We start from the raw sequence: 15,877 nt of genomic DNA, 5'->3' as shown, positions 1-15,877 counted from the left end.
AGTCACGTTATGGACCGCTGAGGAACGCTGGCTGTCCAGGACCGCGCAGCGGTCCTGACTAGCCATAGGCATGAAGGTCTATATAATCAAGATGGATTTCCTTTGTATAGAGCTTCGTGCTCAAGATCAATCATTTAGTATACTCTACTATTAGTTACGAATTGCATATCATTATTGTCATTACTTAAGTCCCTGCTTGACGCCTAGTTATAAATCACCTCGAGAGCCTAGAGCACTTCCACGTGATCTAGACGGCAAACCTCGTAACAAATTCTTATAATATTTATAACACAACACAACACAACACAACACAACATTACCATCTAAAAAAACCAGGGTATTTAATTCTCAATTAATCCGAGTCAGAGGTACATATATACATATATACATACATACATACCTACCTAGGTATATAATGAAAAAAAAAAAATTTCACTTTCTCAAGGTGGGTGGGTGGGTATCTTTATCTTCTCTCTTCTCTTCTCTTCTCTTCTTCTCTCTTCCTCCATTCCTTTCCTTTCCATTCCTCTTCTTCCTTCCAATATCAACTCAATCCTCCACTATCCTCCGCTATCGCTATCGAAAAAACAAATGCAAATGCCAAAAAAAAATTGTAAGTTTACAAATAAATAAATAAAACATATACCCAGACACAAAAAACCAAAAAGTATCCTCCGACTAATTCATTCCTTCTTTCTTTCCTTGCTTGCTTGCCTATCTAGCTCCAGATACGCTCCAGATAAGCACCAGCGCTCAAAAACAAATGGTAACAAATGGTAATCTTAACAAAAGAGAAAAAAAGAGAAAAACAAAAACCAGAAGATATCTTAAAAGTAAAGTAAGTTGAAGAAAGCAAATGTATGTATGTATGTATGTATGTGCAAGAAAAGTTTAATGCATAGAGGGAGGGGTACTCAGATGTTTCATCCTCTATGCATTTATCGTGAAAACAATATCCAGGTATACTGAAGGAAACATACATATACAAGTATGTTATGTTATGATATGTTTTGGAGATTATAGCCTGAAAATCTCATATTTCTCCTTCCACTCACTTCATTTCCTTCAGATCATTAATATCTCTTTTCTTTTCTTTTTCTCATCTTTTCCTCTCATTTCCCCTCATACCCAGAACCTCATTTCTATTCTTCAACCACATCTCCACTCAATCCACTTCCTACCGTACTCCCCTTCTTCCCTAACCTCAACATACTAAATCTCTTCCTCACACTTCCTCCAAGACCAGTCCCATTACTCCCCATTCCAATTCCCATGCCCATACCCAGTCCCGCCATACCCTGGCTACTTCCCGTTCCTGTAGTATCTGGTCTACGTTGAGAACTACTACTTCTCCTTCCTTGACCTAAACTATTCGTGGTATAATTCCCCTGTGGAGGTTGAACCGAAAGATCCGACTGTGTTACCCATTCCTTTGAATCTTCTAAATTACCATTTGACAAATCATGTTCTTCGGTGATTTGAAATCCATCTACATTCTCTTCTTTTCGACCGCGATCTTTGTTGGTTATAGAAATTCCATTCATACTTAATCCATTTCCGCTAAAGAAGCTCTTACGATTGTCTTTCTTTAGAGGGCGGCTTTCTCGCTCGGGAAAAGTTGCATTTCGAGTTAGAAATGAACTGATACGTTTAGAAGCAGCAGTAGCGCGAGTTTGGTTGGGACTATCGAGGATACTGGTATCAATAGTACCATTTGTGAAAGAATGAGAATGAGGAAGTGTCAAATGACCCTGTGAGTTATTCAATAGATCTCCTTTTGATGATGACGGTGAAAGTGCCCAGCCTGGGACAAGACCAGGGGAAGTATTTGAGAGACGCGGTTGGGGAATTTGAAGTGAAGCGAGTTCGGGTGAGAAAGTTTGTTCGAAATCTGTATTACGTGTTAGCAAATCATGGTGAAGATAAGGAAGATGAGATCTTACAGTGTTGTAAATCATCCTGACTGTGAAGATTAGGTGATTTTGCAAACATCGCTAGACATCTTTTGATCATGATTGCATGATCAATCAAAGCAATCTTAAGCGCATTTTCTACAGGGCTTAACTCTATCACTTCTCCCTCTCCGTCCTCATCCTCATCATCAATAGGATTAGGTAACAGTTCCCTATACCTTGCTACACTAGACTCAGAAGTAGGATTGACGGATATATTGAGTGCTTCAACAAGAAGTGGTGCAATATCATCTTCACCATCTGCGATTCTCTTTTCCACAGCTGCCATTTCTTGAGTTTTGCGAATAATTCGTTCCAAAGCTGTCTGATGAGCATCAAGCTTATACTTATCCACGGAAATAATTTCACTTCGACGTAAAATCGTTGGAAATGTATCTGCAGTAGTATAAATTATTTTCTCAGCGGAGTGATCCCCTATTGGACCCGAAGTGGTACGACGAGACGTGGTAGAGAAATAACGAGGATGTGCTGACAGGAGATAGTCTCTGACCACTTGAGAAACTTTAGAACGTTGGAAGACGTGATGAGCAATATCTCGATGTGGGCTCAGAGCAGAAATCTGCAGGAATTGTCCTTCCACATCGTCAACATCGCCAGAAGTAACAATCTGGGCTGAAGGATGTTGCTCTTGCATTCGATCTGTGAATACCGATGTCTTTTCATTGGGAGAGCCTTCATACACAAACTCCTTGTCGCGCAAGCTTTGTGGAAATCCCATTCCTCGATAGATGACGCGGAAGTACTTTGGGACAATTTTGTCAGCCTTTGAAATAGATTCGTAAATCGTGGCAATTGCTCGTTGTGTCCTAGCCAGTTTAGAAAAGTCGAAAACATTCTCTTCGTATTGATATTGTAGCTCTTTGTACGCAGCTATGGCACTACTCCATGCTTCACCCTCTTCAAAGTTCTTAATCATATCGAAATAGATTCGCTCCTTTCGTTCAAAATGAGATTGAGCTGGGAAATCTGGATCGTCTAGCGGTGGTAGTAGCTTCGAAGGATCCCATTGATACAGATCGGCATGAAGTCGTAATGCAAGTCCAGCTTCTGTGTGATTGCCAGCATTGGTTTGAAATTCTGCAAGTTGATGGACGTATCGAATGAAGATATCTTCCTTGTGCATATCCCGGAGAAACTCCATCAATCGTAAACGATGAATCATATGAGAAGCTTCACCAGTGACATCCGTGCTATGAACTGCAACGAGAAGATCAAGGAATTCATCGGTGGTGCCAATGAGTCCTTTCACCGCGTTATACAGCGGATCATCTGGGTTTCGAGACAAATTATCAAATAGGGTGAACAATTCATTTATGAACAGTTTTTGTAAAATGCTTTCCGTTAATGGCTTCGATTTAAAAAGGTGATCCAGGCATTCGATGATTCCAGTTTGAATAGCACTCAAGTCCTCACTCAATGTCCATTCACTGACAATCATGGTTTGGAGGACCTCTACTGCCACGCGCCGAAGACCTTCATGCACACTAAGACATAGCTCAAGGATGGGTCCGACTAAAGCAGGCACGTATTGGACTTGGTAACCTCCCATCTTGGCCAAGGCGTATTTCTGTCGCTCCTCATGGGTGGTATCCCAACCAGTGAACTCCCATGTTCGTCTCAACAGCTCGGCACCAGTCTCGCGCACATCGCCAGCAATTTTCCACACCGCTCGTCGTTTCTGCTCGGGGAAAGTTTCCAGTGCCAAAGAATCACTACCAATAAGTTTGAGTAAAGTAGTGAAGAATGCCTTCCATAATTCTGTATTGTAGTTCTCCGCATCGTCGGGATGAGGTAAGAATCTGTCCAGAAGAATGCCCGCCAGGTACTCGAGTGTCTTGAGTGTGGATTTGTGATGGAAGATGCGAACGCTTAACCAATTTTGCGGAAATGCCTCACATTCTAATATGCTTAAATGTGTGTTCAGAAAATCTTCAATCAGAGTCGCCATATCACCTTCTGCAAGCTCAAGCTGCATGCCTGCAGGTAAGTTTGAGATGGCAGACAAGACTGCCGAAAGCTCAACAAGCACCTCATCGAACTCGGCCTCTTCGGCTATTGCTTTGCTGGGAAAAGGGTATGCTGTGGGGAAGAGTAAGGACAAGCGAGTTTGCGACTTTACTTCGCCCGTACGTAATGCGAGATACGAATCGATGATTTTAGGTATGTATTGAGGGATCTCAGAGCCCAAATTTTTCATTTGAATCGCCAAAATTGAGCAACAAAGTCGAACTTGCTCCCTCCATTGTTCAGTAACCTCTGTTGTTTTGCCCCAATGCGGTAAAATCCACTTGGACGTGTTCGTAGCAAGAGCTTTCAAGTGTTCAGGCCTAGAAAATAGATCCATTCGAGAAAAATTAATAATTAAAACAAGTTTATACAATATAAGTTTGCCCTTTACCAACGCACATGAATCCATAAAGTCGATGGCAATATGCAAAATCTGCTCCCTGCTAAGCAAGCCGCTAAGCTCTGGTAGCCAAGTATGGAAATGTTGAACAGCTAATGTTTGACTTCCCACCAGAATGGGTGCCGTAGTTCTCATCATTCCCTCGAGTGCCTTGAAAATTTGGCGCAGTTGGCGGCCGAACCCTGAGCTGGAATGGGTGATGCCAATGTCAGCCTCCTTCGCTTTCTGCTGCCCTCTTGCATGAGTGATGAACTTCAAGATATGTCGAACGACTTTAAATGTAGCGCGTAGTTTCCTCGAAGTTTCTGGATCAGAAGGACTGGCAAGTAACCGAGTAAAGGACCTCACGAGACAAGGCGATGCGAACGGGTAATTAAATCTAGTTTCGGCATATTGATCTACCAAGGGGCCGAGGTTGAATCTTCGATCATGTACAATGGAAAGAACTGTAACTAGGGCACTGAAGATAAGGTCTTCATAATCATCGTTCCCGGTATTTTCAACGAGTATTCCAAAAATAGCATCAAATACGTCGCTGAGCAACTTCACGATCTCAATCTCCGAGACAAAAACTAGTCGTTGTAGAAGCTGCTGCAGGTCCCCCGGCGGTTGATCCTTCCACTTGAGTAATCGTAAGAGCACTTTATCCTGTGAGAACTTTGTACTACATAAAAATGTCTGAATACGAAGAGTTGCAATCGGTCCAGTGACGGCCTCGTCCTTCGATACATCATCCTTACCACGAGAATTCCATGGTAAGGAAAGATATCCGCCTTTACCAGTCGAACTACCTCGAGGTAGCATAGTTGTTTCGTCGTATTTATACAGTAGCAGAGAATGATGCCCATCTCGCATAAAGGCTTGTTGGTCCCAAAGTGGGATGTGGCATATGGCAAGTGGATGATTCGGTGCGTCCGCAAGAACCATTACTAGATGGCAATTAGGAACCTCCTGTTGAGGGATACATAAGCGAAGAGTCTGGTTCCAAGCATCACCTCGTTCGGCTGCTACCGACTCCCATGAACTTTGACCATCTGCATTCGATGAGGGATAGATAGCGCCCTCAAGCCGCTCTCCGCTTGATTTCCTCACTTCCATAGTAATTTGAAGATTCGATCCTACAAATGATGAGGGTACAGGCATCGCACTGCCAATTGATCGCGATAGAAGAGCTTGCTTAGGAAGAAATGCCTCATCAAGGGTAACATAAATATCTGACCTTGGTTTCGTTGGCGCCCCGGAAAAGCCCATCTTATTTGTCTTCAAGATCCCAGACAATAGAGTCGGAGTAGACTTGATCAAGCCGTCCGCGTCTGGACTGTCAAATGCTTTCAGATATACCTGTAGACGTTCCGTTCTTCGAGATTTTTCATACTGACCAGATTGGCTCGTCATTAGATCACGAATAATATCCTCCCATCCCTCACTCGGGCTCGGCTTGTCATTCCCAGGAGTAGTGGATGGCGACCATATGGTCATAACATGCTCAGCTTCATCTTGATTTTTCATCAGCGAGCTCAACCTTAGAGCTCCCATTCCAACAGTCTTGGAGATGGTTTGAGTTATAGTCCCAGGCTTTGACTCGCTACCATTTCGTGACGATGAACTCCTGTTGGCGCCATCTCGACTGGACTGGGATTCACCGCTGGGCTCGGAATTCTCGGTCATAGAGTTTAATTTTCCGGCATTGGGTGTATTCTTAGGTTTACCCCACATCAAACTCCTCCTGCCTGCCTTGGCTGCAGCGCCAGAAGGTGCAGGCCTATCTCGATCCTTACTAACACTATCCCTAGAAAACGAATTGCCTCTTGATCCACTACGTGATGTAGGTTTGCCCGCTGTGACTTGCGACGACGATTGCACTTTCACTATAAGATATAGCTCGCCTTCCGTAGAAGGTAAATCTCCAATGTCCGCGGATGCGAGGTCTGTAAACAGAGTTCTTATTTGTCCCGATTTTCCCATACTTGAAAGAGAAGCACTGGCAGGCACCTCCACAGTGTAAGTTTCCGAAAGTGCCACGCCTATCGAACCTGGCTTTTTCGTCGCTAGGAAAAACGATAGAGTTGTGGATCCTGTAGACGCGCCAACAAAAGCCTTCACATCCAACTGGAGATGGTGTAGTGCTAGGTTTTCGTTTGGAACCGAAAGTTGAGGTTTTTCATCCAGCAGACTCATCATAGATTGAAGTCTAGTGACATCTACCGCTGAATCATCACCTGTGAGTACCCTACCGCGAGCAGCAGGATCCCGAACAATAACCTCCCCATTTAACAATTTGTTTCCCCTCACGAGGTCCCATACTGTCTTCTCTCTTAAAGATTGTAGTTCGCGTTTCGTACAAACATTATGCAGAATTTGCCTCCTTGAAAGATCTAGAGTTTTTACCAAAGTTGACATCTTATCCAATTTGTGATATTGTCTCGAAAGTAGAAGCTCGTGCAAATTTGTAGAGTGCCATTCTCTTAGACAGGATGCGATTTCGTCTACTAATGGCTCCGAGGCAGATGTTGGTGTCTCGTCTCCGATCTTCAGCATAGGTACTGGAGCTGCTGGCTTTGGCGCACCGGGTTCTCGTTTCGCAGTAATTGAGTATCTGTTGACATTCCCATTCGTGAAAACTTTACTCTTTCTCTTCTTCTTGGCAGGTTGTCCATTTGCGCCGTCGATTTCTGCTGATCCTCTGGACTGCTGTACCTGAGCGCCGTTAATAGCACTAGAACTCTTGTCTGCCAAAATACCATTCGTCAATCCGTTTTCATTAACACCGTCCCCGTCCTCCGTAGAAACCTGACTCTGTCCCTCATCATCCCCTAGCACCTCCCGAACTTCTACGCAACTGGCTGGGAAAATGCCAGAGAAAACCCTTGCCTCAAGAGTCTGCCCTTTTGTGCTTGTCAAACCAGCCAGCAGATTGGGCGGTGCAACCAGATATCCTCGAAACCATTGTAAATCCTTTCCACCCTGCTCAATTATGTATAACTCATCTCCAAGCTCGAGTGGGAGATCTGCGGGCGAAGAAGCAACAAAAGGGAATGTTGCGACGGCGAATGCGATGCGTGGAAGAGGTTGCCAGGGCATATTATCAACTGCGCATTGGGAAGAATGTGGAATGCGGTACGCGGCGCGACGGGGCTAATTAGCAAAGGTATGTCGGCGATGGATAAAATGAAATCTGCTTCATCAGGAGAGAAGTTTCTTTTTCTTTACTTTTTCCTTCTTCTCTGGCGTTGTTGATCTTTTTTGTTTTTCTCAAATGTAAACTTGTCGTAGTAGCCACAGAAATCGAGGGTCGAGGTCGAGAGATTTGGTACTGGTGGGCTGTGAATGTAATGGAGGGATGGAATAGGATGGAGGGATGGTATTGAAGATTCGAGTCCAAACTATTTTTTGGCTTCGAGAATTGGCCTCGCCGTTAATATCATAAAGTTTTTTTTTGGAAGGTTGGGGTAAGTTGTTCTGGGTAGGTAAGGTTGGAAGGGGGTAATCCTGATGGGTACAATTAAATGTGCGCTCAGACTTAAACAGGAGTGACCTACCTACCCTACCTGGTAATAACTAAATGCGATGATGAATGCAGTCGGCGATTGTCTAGAAATTAGAAAATAGAAATTGGAAACGGGAAATTGGTTGATATGACAAGATACTCGAGGTTGTACTTCACTTATCGCAAATCTTCTGTGTTTAGTGAAACAAAAGCAAAAAAGAAGAGAAGAGCACAATTCAATACAAGGCTGAATAATACATAGCATTGATTTATTTCTTTTAATATTATTGTCTTATTATATATACTATTTTTCAACATGTGCATCAAGGGATTTATTTTTATATAACTCGTTTGAAATTCTGGGACGCACCAAGAATCATTGTGAGAGTGTGCTTTCCCCTGAAAGACTATACATATCATATATCATATCATATACTTAATAGAAGCTGTAAATTGATAGTATCTTGTAATCATAAGTAAGATCTTACATCTTCTAATAAGTTATAACAAGTTTAATACTACCGTTCTGGCCATACTCCATCTGCATATTCGTCTAGACTTTTACCGTGTACGCTGTCTGTATTGATTGACTGATGTTCCGATTCGTTCGATTCCATCTTGTTTACTGCCGAGCATTGTTACTCTAATCTACTCTAGATTTACTTGCAGTACTAGCGACTAGACTATCTATGTATCCAATCAACTCCCGTATAAGTGTCACAAAATGATAAATATTTATCGATGCTCAAGATAAACATCCTTTTTATTATTTATTAGGAACTCGTATATGGAGATTTATATCAAGTGAATCATTTGCTTGTGGCTGGTTCATCACATCGGCAGAACTTCCCCCCCTGTTCGGAGACGAGTAATAAAAGTTTAGCGGGAAGCCACTCTCACTAATCCCATTGTCCTCTAGCTGCAGGGAAAAAGCTCATGGCATCACAGACTGCCAAATTAACTACTTGTCAGGTACGGAGCCCTACATTTTATAAATACTAGATGCCCCTCCTCCCACGTGTGTGAAAGACCATGGATGGATATGAAGTACAACATATAGTCGCACCGTAAAGATGTTAAAGGTTATTTATACATTGCGTACGAAGTCTCTTCGTGGTTGCTAAAGTCGTCAGCTTTTAACTTTAACATCCATCAGTGTAAATGAATGAGTGGAGGCTAATTATATTGATCGACCCCAGGTTGACCTTGGTGTGGAATTTACAGACCCGTTTTCATGTTGTTCTCCATCTCGAGGCAGGAATGTTGTCCATGATAAGGCTTGATGTTGAGAAAAGCATCTATAAGGTTGAGTTTTGGGAGATAGGAATTTACAAATAAGGTTACACAAACAAACGTATTTCTGATAAGTATGTATCGTGTCTTTCGCAAAATAATTCCTCATGTGGTCCAAGGCAATGAGGCAGAGATGGTAAAATGTCGGGTCGAAGAAAGGGGTGTGCTGATGTTAACGGTTCTAAACGGGTTTCCTGTTTAGATAAGTTGCGGTAATGAAGAAAAAGACGGTTTCTCGAGCCATGCTATGTTGAGATTGATATGGTGTGTATGAGTGGTAGAGGATCTTGATGAGATATGTCGAGAATAGATTCTCGATCAAACAAACAATCATGTAGTACCCGGCGAGTATTTGCCGTGCGACATTTGCTGTAAGATCCGGTGTGATTCGTACTTCGAGGACAACAGGCTGCTGACGATGGACATGCGCAGGTAGATAAAGATTGGACTGAGATATCGTTTGCCGTTATCAGAATAAAGATTATCTATGTACCTAGTCATTGGTGTTGAGTAAATCATAAAAAGTGCCAATTGAAGATTCATTTGCTCATTCTTGAAGAAAAAGTTGGGTTGGGGTTGAAGACTAAAAGTACAAAAGTACCTACCGGTAGGTACGAATGGTTTGTCGGAATATCTTATTCCCGATAAGCCGGTATTTGCCTTAGCGTACTAGGCATCAACTATCGCTGAGTGCCGGTTAGGTGCTTACAATCGAGATCTACGGAGTACCGTCCGTCACTTATTTTTACAATTGGGATTTACGGAATGCCGTCTATGACACCTCACACTAAGCCTCTTTTGAGCACAGATCGGCAATAAAACTTAGGATTCGGAATCTCTCAATTCCGATGCTTTTTTCAATTTTCAATCTCAATCTCGAGTCGGAATATCTGAAATCCCGATATCAATTGACCAATAAAATCCCAGGAATCTCAAATTTACTCATGAATTTTAAGGCTTTCGGGCATCTTTGAAGCACGTGAAAGGGTATTCAAAAGTAGAAACTTCCCGAGCTTCATTGAAACTACCCCATAATAATCATGGTTTCGCAACTACGTTGTTCCGTTTCTTGTCAGAGCATCCCGGTACATTGCAAATACCCAGCTACCCAGCGACCAAGCATTTCCGATCTGATCTGGTCATCATGGCTTCCTCATCCGAGAAAGATGCTGCTATAAAAAAGCGTATCCTCACACATATGAATGCAGACCACGCTTCTTCTCTATCTTTCTACTTGCGACATTACTGCCAGCTCTCCAAAAACGAAGCTTCCAACCCGAAACTCCTCGATATATCCCTCTCCTCACTCACAATCTCCTCCAAATCAGGCAAATCCCACACAATTCCAATCGATCCTCCCTTATCTTCATACAGTGACGCTCGCCCTCGATTTGTCGCCATGGACACCCAATCTCGCACTGCTCTTGACATTTCTCCACACACTATTACTCGATACGAGGCTCCAAAGACTTTCGTCCATCGATTGATTTTCGGGGCATGTTTGATGACTATCGTTATCTTTGTTACGCAATCACACATCGTACCTGGTACATATTTCTACGACAATGTATTGCGATGGTTCCCAGGAGGCGCGGCGACTTTCGTGTGGATTTCTGCTAAGATTGCTATCCCCACTATTGTAATTCACGTGGCGGAAGCTTTCTGGATGGATAGGTCTAGACTTATGAAGTACAATGTTCAGAGGGGAAGTTCGGTGTGGTGGAAATGGATGACAAGTTGTTTGATTGAGGGGATTGGAAGTTTTGCCAGAGTTGATGCTATGATCAAGCAACAAAAGAAAGAGCAAGAGTCAAAGGGAAATGGTGGACATTGAGATCTTGCGTAGAGGGACTTCTCGATCGATTGGCTCAATTGTAAATTTTATGAGCCGTGAGGAAACACTGCGAGAAGAACGAAGAAGTGTCCCACATAAGACCAATGGGCGGGAGATTCGAATGCGGAAACATGTCAATTATTGGAAGCCAGATACCCTTGGAATATTCAAGCAGAGCAATAGATACCTAACTGTTACGTACTAAATTTTATTCTGTCTTGGGTCCGAAAAATTAATTTTGGCCACGGCATCGAAAAACACATTTCCTCTCCTGACTACTTTGGTTCAAATATCATCCGAATGATGAACTTGAGTTCGTGAATTAAAGTATCTTATGAGATAATTCTTCTAACACTCAAATGCTACTAGAAAGTATCTAATAATTCGAATCTAGATTGCTAAAATGAAGAGTACCCTGAGATGTCGATACGATATCCGGCCTCTGAGCTAATGCAGCTATCCAGATTGACATTTCCCTCTCTATCCTACATGCAATGCTTCTCACATCCATCACCCTTACATTGCATTATACATACCTAGTATTCTTCCCACATCCCTCATAATAGAACTCCACTTACATCAATCATCCAGATCTTATACCCCGCCAAAACACCCAAAACCACAAACTAACAGATTGATGTACGGGGTAATTACCACGGATCATTCTACAAGCCAACAAATTCTTGATACGTCTTGAAACCTTCATCCTTTATTATGGCGGTCGTTAGTAACCTCATTGCCTATTTTACGCTAGGGATTAGGTCCTTTGCGGCTCTCTTGTGGTCAGCGTTAAGCTTGACCTAGGTTGACCCGCCCCAACACATAAAAGTTCATGGCTTTCTGAGAGTTCGGAAATAAAATTGTTACATTAATGTATTTATATTCACACGTTTTGATGTTAAGTCGCTGGTTTGTAGTATTTTTGTGTTGGTAGTACCCGAAGTCTGGTATTTTATCACTACTAGGAATTCGCGAGATTTTCCTTCTTCTCCTAACATTTTCCTGCTTACATTTATCACATCATTTTCGCTGTGATTAATAAATTCCATTTGATATTTTTCTCTCATCTTCCTTTTTTTGTTTTTTGCAATCACTTTCCTACTTTATCCATCCTCATAGAAATACATGTCTTCACTCCTCACAACCCTATTCCGCAAATCACACTCAACTTACCATCTCAATCCCCATACGGATTCTTCCCCCACATCCACTTCTGAATCTGAGTCTGAATCCGAACCTACCCACTCAAAAATGGGATCCTGTCTCTCACTCTCTTCAGGCCCCTCCCCAAAACCCAGCAAATTCACATCCACCGCTTTCGGCCGCTCAGCATACACCCAAATTGAAAAACAAGAAAAACAAGAAAAACAAGAAATAGAAAAAGAAAAACTTAAAAAATCACTACTAATCCATGAAGAGGATTATTACTCAGATGAAGAAGATGTGGGATTTATAGATGTCCCTGCGAGGAAATGCGGGTTGAGTAAAGGAACATTGGGGATGGAGAAAGATGGGAAAATAGAGGAACTAGATCTCCTGTTAAATAAATCTCTACCCCCACTTCCAGAAGATGGAGATGAACCGCCTTTTGAAGGCATGGTTAGGGTGTGCTGTGAGGAGGGGAAGGGGCGGTGGATGTGGCCCAGGGGAATGGGTGTGCCGGTTGTGGTTAGTGGAGATTATAGGAGGTGGAGGGAGCAGAGGGATGAGAGGGTTGGGGGGGGTGAAGGGTTGAGGTTTTGAGGTCGGCAGGTAGGAGAACTTTGGATATGGACTTATGGAGTTGGTGATAAAGACTCAAAAGTCTTAGGAGTCATGAAAATTGATTGTTCAATTGGCCAATTAATTCAAGGGATAATTAATTGTAAGATCTTTAAATTTCTCAGACTCCGAGTTTTGTATCCTATTCAACGTCATACATCATCTATGATCTCGTGACTTTATATCTTTAGCTTTCAAATACCATCCATATATATATATATATATATAATTTTTCTCATCGGTACATATCTTTTATTCCAGTAATTATATCGCATTTGCTTTCTTTCATACGTGTTTAATTTCTTTCTTTTTTGTTAACCTGCATTTCTGATTCTATTCCGCTCAGTTATTGAAATGGTGAAGTTACTGATCAGTAATGTTATTATTTTTTGATTGGGCATTAGATGCTAGGGATGCGGATAGTGGTATTAGGTCTGGGAAGTTTGATCCTTTAGGAATATAAAAAGAAAAAGGAAAAGAGATAGGAAATGTAATATCCTTGAATTTTTGGCTCTTGTCGTTGATGGATGGGTGTGCATTGGGAAGTCTTTGCGGAATATTGCTCAAGATTCAAATGGGGCTTTCATCGGACTTGATGATCAAGAGTTCTAGTGGTGTTATTGTTGTGTAAATTTATTCCATGTGTGAGTAGGAGAAAGGGTTCAATGGATAGAGCTGGTGAGCCGCAATTGTGGTCCAGTCTCTCGACGTTACATACCACAACAAATAATCAAAAGTTGTTCAACCTCACCAAACATAAGCTTGCGACAAAAAGGAAAGTTCTCGGGCCTACTGTAAACATACAAACAAGCCAACGAAAATAAAGCGCGCGCCTAAATTTTATCACGTGGGCCTCAAGCCGGACTTGACCGAAAGGTCTCTCGGCCACTTGTGGCTGAAGATGAATAGATAAGTGAGCTTTCTCTCAGGTATCACGAAGTGACATGAATAGGTATCTAAGGATGAAAATGAACTTGGCATATTACCTTCAATCTGGTCGGTCATCATACAATGTCCCTAGGATTTCAGACCTTTACAAATGGCAGTGCAAGAGTTCCTTTCCTTGTTGGCACTATCAGATTACCAGATATTTGTATCATTTCTCAGACCTAAAGGCTTATGAAATATATTGATGAAATCTATCCATTCCTATGGTTCTAGTACAATATTCTAAAATCACATCATTTCAGTCGCTCAGATGTCGAAGAATAGCTACGATAATAATCTTAGCACTACAGATAACTATCACGGGAGATCTAGAAACAAAGAGTTAAATCCCATTCCCTTAATTTCCAACATCGGCAAAACACGCTCTAGTCATCGCGATGCGATATCAATATCAGCAGATAGAAAACCATCGAAATCGAACTCTGCACAATATGCAGGGGATTACAAGCCAGGATATGGATGGCGAAAACCCCATTTTTTGATTCCGCAAGATATTGATGCAGATGCGGAGCTAGAAACAAGCAATACAGAAAATGAATATGGGAAGAGTATCACGGGGAGGAATCGTTCGAGAGAATATCGTTCTTCGCCGCGGAGTAGAGAAAGGAGTAGAAGTACTAGTAAATCTAGCACTAATGGTGATAATACCGACGTCTCTAGTAGAAGTAAGAGGGCGATTCCATATTATAATAAAGGATCTGATCCGAGAATTCGCTCGGATCGGAAATCTCGCCCATCTTCGAGAGTGTCGGCTACTTCTCGTGGTGTAAAGTCCTCTTATTCGATAACTGGGGATTATCATAGCAGTAATTCCGCCTCGAATCGTGTACCACCTCTCGATTCAAATTTTACAGATAATGAATCGACAGATAATCCATCGCGAACTCGAATAAAGAAGAAAGAATCGAGATCTGTTCAAAGTGATGATAGTAAAAAATCTCATAAATCTACTACTAACAATAGTACGAAATCAAGATCATCTGTTGAGCAAACTTTCAAGGAAGCTGTAAGGGTTAAGCTGTCGAGACCTGCATTCGACGATGTTAAACCCGTACCTATTAAAAGAGGTGTGGTGATTGATCATGGTGAGTTATTTCTAGAGTGGTTATATACTAGGTATGTTTCGATAGGTACTTAAGTATCTAACTATTAATAGGACGAGCATATCGTGCAGAAATGGAACAAGAAGTTATTCTCGACGCGGATACTGATTGGGGAGGACCAGGCGCAGACGAACTAAGAAAAGAACATTCCTCTTCTTCATCTTCTCAGTTACAAAATAACAGAAGTCAAAACCCCCCTAATACAGTCTACACAAGCACAAGCACAACCACAGCCGAGTACAATCATCCTAATTCCTCTATAAGAAGAAAACGCGTCGGTGGCCCCGAAGATCCTACATTCATGCCTACGCGAAAACCAGTACCTAAACCAGTACCTAGAGCGAAAGATCTTCAGAATCTTTCATCTAGGGAAGCTTCGAGAATATCATCTCGTTCGGATATTCTAGAGATAAAGGTAAAGTTAGGGTACTCGAGAGATAGAGATAGAGATAGAGATCCTTCTGGAACAGAGGGTTGGGGAAATGGGGGAAATCCTTTTGATGGGTATGGACGGTCTGGGAAGGAGGAGAAAGGGAGGGAGAAGGAAAAGGAGAGGGAGAAGAAGAATCGTTTGAAAAATATGAAAATGTCGGAGAAACTTGGAAGAGCTTTGAGGGGGTTTGGACGGAGATCTAAGGGGGAGGGGGAAGGAGGCTATGTTTAATTTTTCTTTTATTTGTTTTATTTAATTAAATTTGGAAAAAAAAGAAGAAATATTTACTGGAATCCAAAAGATTCACTCCGGAGGAACCCCCCATACAATAAAACAGTAGTAAAACTACGAAAGCTCAAGGATATCTATCAACATGCTGAATATTATACATGGAACAGATGACTTCCAAGCATCATCTTGATGAAGAATAAATGGCAAGTAGCAAGTAGCAAGTAAAAGAAACATAAGTCTAAAAACAACAAAATCATAAAAATCCATCAATAAGATGAAAGATTGGTAGCTGGGGCACCATTAGCATTCGTCCTAGTCATATAATCTGCCCTTCCAAGCCAATTTCGCAGCGCGCCCCAGGACATAGGTGGTATCAAGCTAACGTGGACAGCGCGAATTTACTCTTT

The 15,877-nt window shown here is 42.0% G+C and overlaps 5 protein-coding genes across 5 annotated transcripts; 3 read left to right on the top strand and 2 right to left on the bottom strand.

Annotated features, from left to right (window-relative positions):
• Window positions 1-1,142: 1,142 nt before the first annotated feature.
• On the bottom strand, window positions 1,143-7,461 carry SS1G_10704 (hypothetical protein; the record flags this gene model as incomplete). Its single annotated transcript, XM_001588207.1, has 2 exons — window positions 1,143-1,891; window positions 1,944-7,461. 2 exons carry the CDS (start codon window positions 7,459-7,461, stop codon window positions 1,143-1,145), a joined length of 6,267 nt encoding a protein of 2,088 aa, XP_001588257.1.
• A 2,029-nt stretch (window positions 7,462-9,490) lies between these two features.
• Window positions 9,491-9,661, bottom strand: SS1G_10703 (predicted protein; the record flags this gene model as incomplete). The annotated part of the gene is made up of 1 exon (XM_001588206.1): window positions 9,491-9,661. The coding sequence occupies one exon, from the start codon at window positions 9,659-9,661 to the stop codon at window positions 9,491-9,493; it is 171 nt and encodes a 56-aa protein (XP_001588256.1).
• Window positions 9,662-10,304: 643 nt separating this feature from the next.
• SS1G_10702 (hypothetical protein) lies at window positions 10,305-10,994 on the top strand (the record flags this gene model as incomplete). Its single annotated transcript, XM_001588205.1, has 1 exon — window positions 10,305-10,994. One exon carries the CDS (start codon window positions 10,305-10,307, stop codon window positions 10,992-10,994), a length of 690 nt encoding a protein of 229 aa, XP_001588255.1.
• Window positions 10,995-12,245: 1,251 nt separating this feature from the next.
• On the top strand, window positions 12,246-12,737 carry SS1G_10701 (predicted protein; the record flags this gene model as incomplete). The annotated part of the gene is made up of 1 exon (XM_001588204.1): window positions 12,246-12,737. The coding sequence occupies one exon, from the start codon at window positions 12,246-12,248 to the stop codon at window positions 12,735-12,737; it is 492 nt and encodes a 163-aa protein (XP_001588254.1).
• A 592-nt stretch (window positions 12,738-13,329) lies between these two features.
• SS1G_10700 (predicted protein) lies at window positions 13,330-15,470 on the top strand (the record flags this gene model as incomplete). The annotated part of the gene is made up of 3 exons (XM_001588203.1): window positions 13,330-13,382; window positions 13,968-14,788; window positions 14,860-15,470. 3 exons carry the CDS (start codon window positions 13,330-13,332, stop codon window positions 15,468-15,470), a joined length of 1,485 nt encoding a protein of 494 aa, XP_001588253.1.
• Window positions 15,471-15,877: the final 407 nt, after the last annotated feature.

This window comes from Sclerotinia sclerotiorum, genomic scaffold, assembly GCF_000146945.2.
Source record: "Sclerotinia sclerotiorum 1980 UF-70 scaffold_16 genomic scaffold, whole genome shotgun sequence".
Taxonomy (NCBI): Eukaryota; Fungi; Ascomycota; class Leotiomycetes; order Helotiales; family Sclerotiniaceae; genus Sclerotinia; species Sclerotinia sclerotiorum.
Note: the sequence above shows the minus strand (reverse complement) of the source record. Positions and strands in the feature narration are given on the sequence as shown.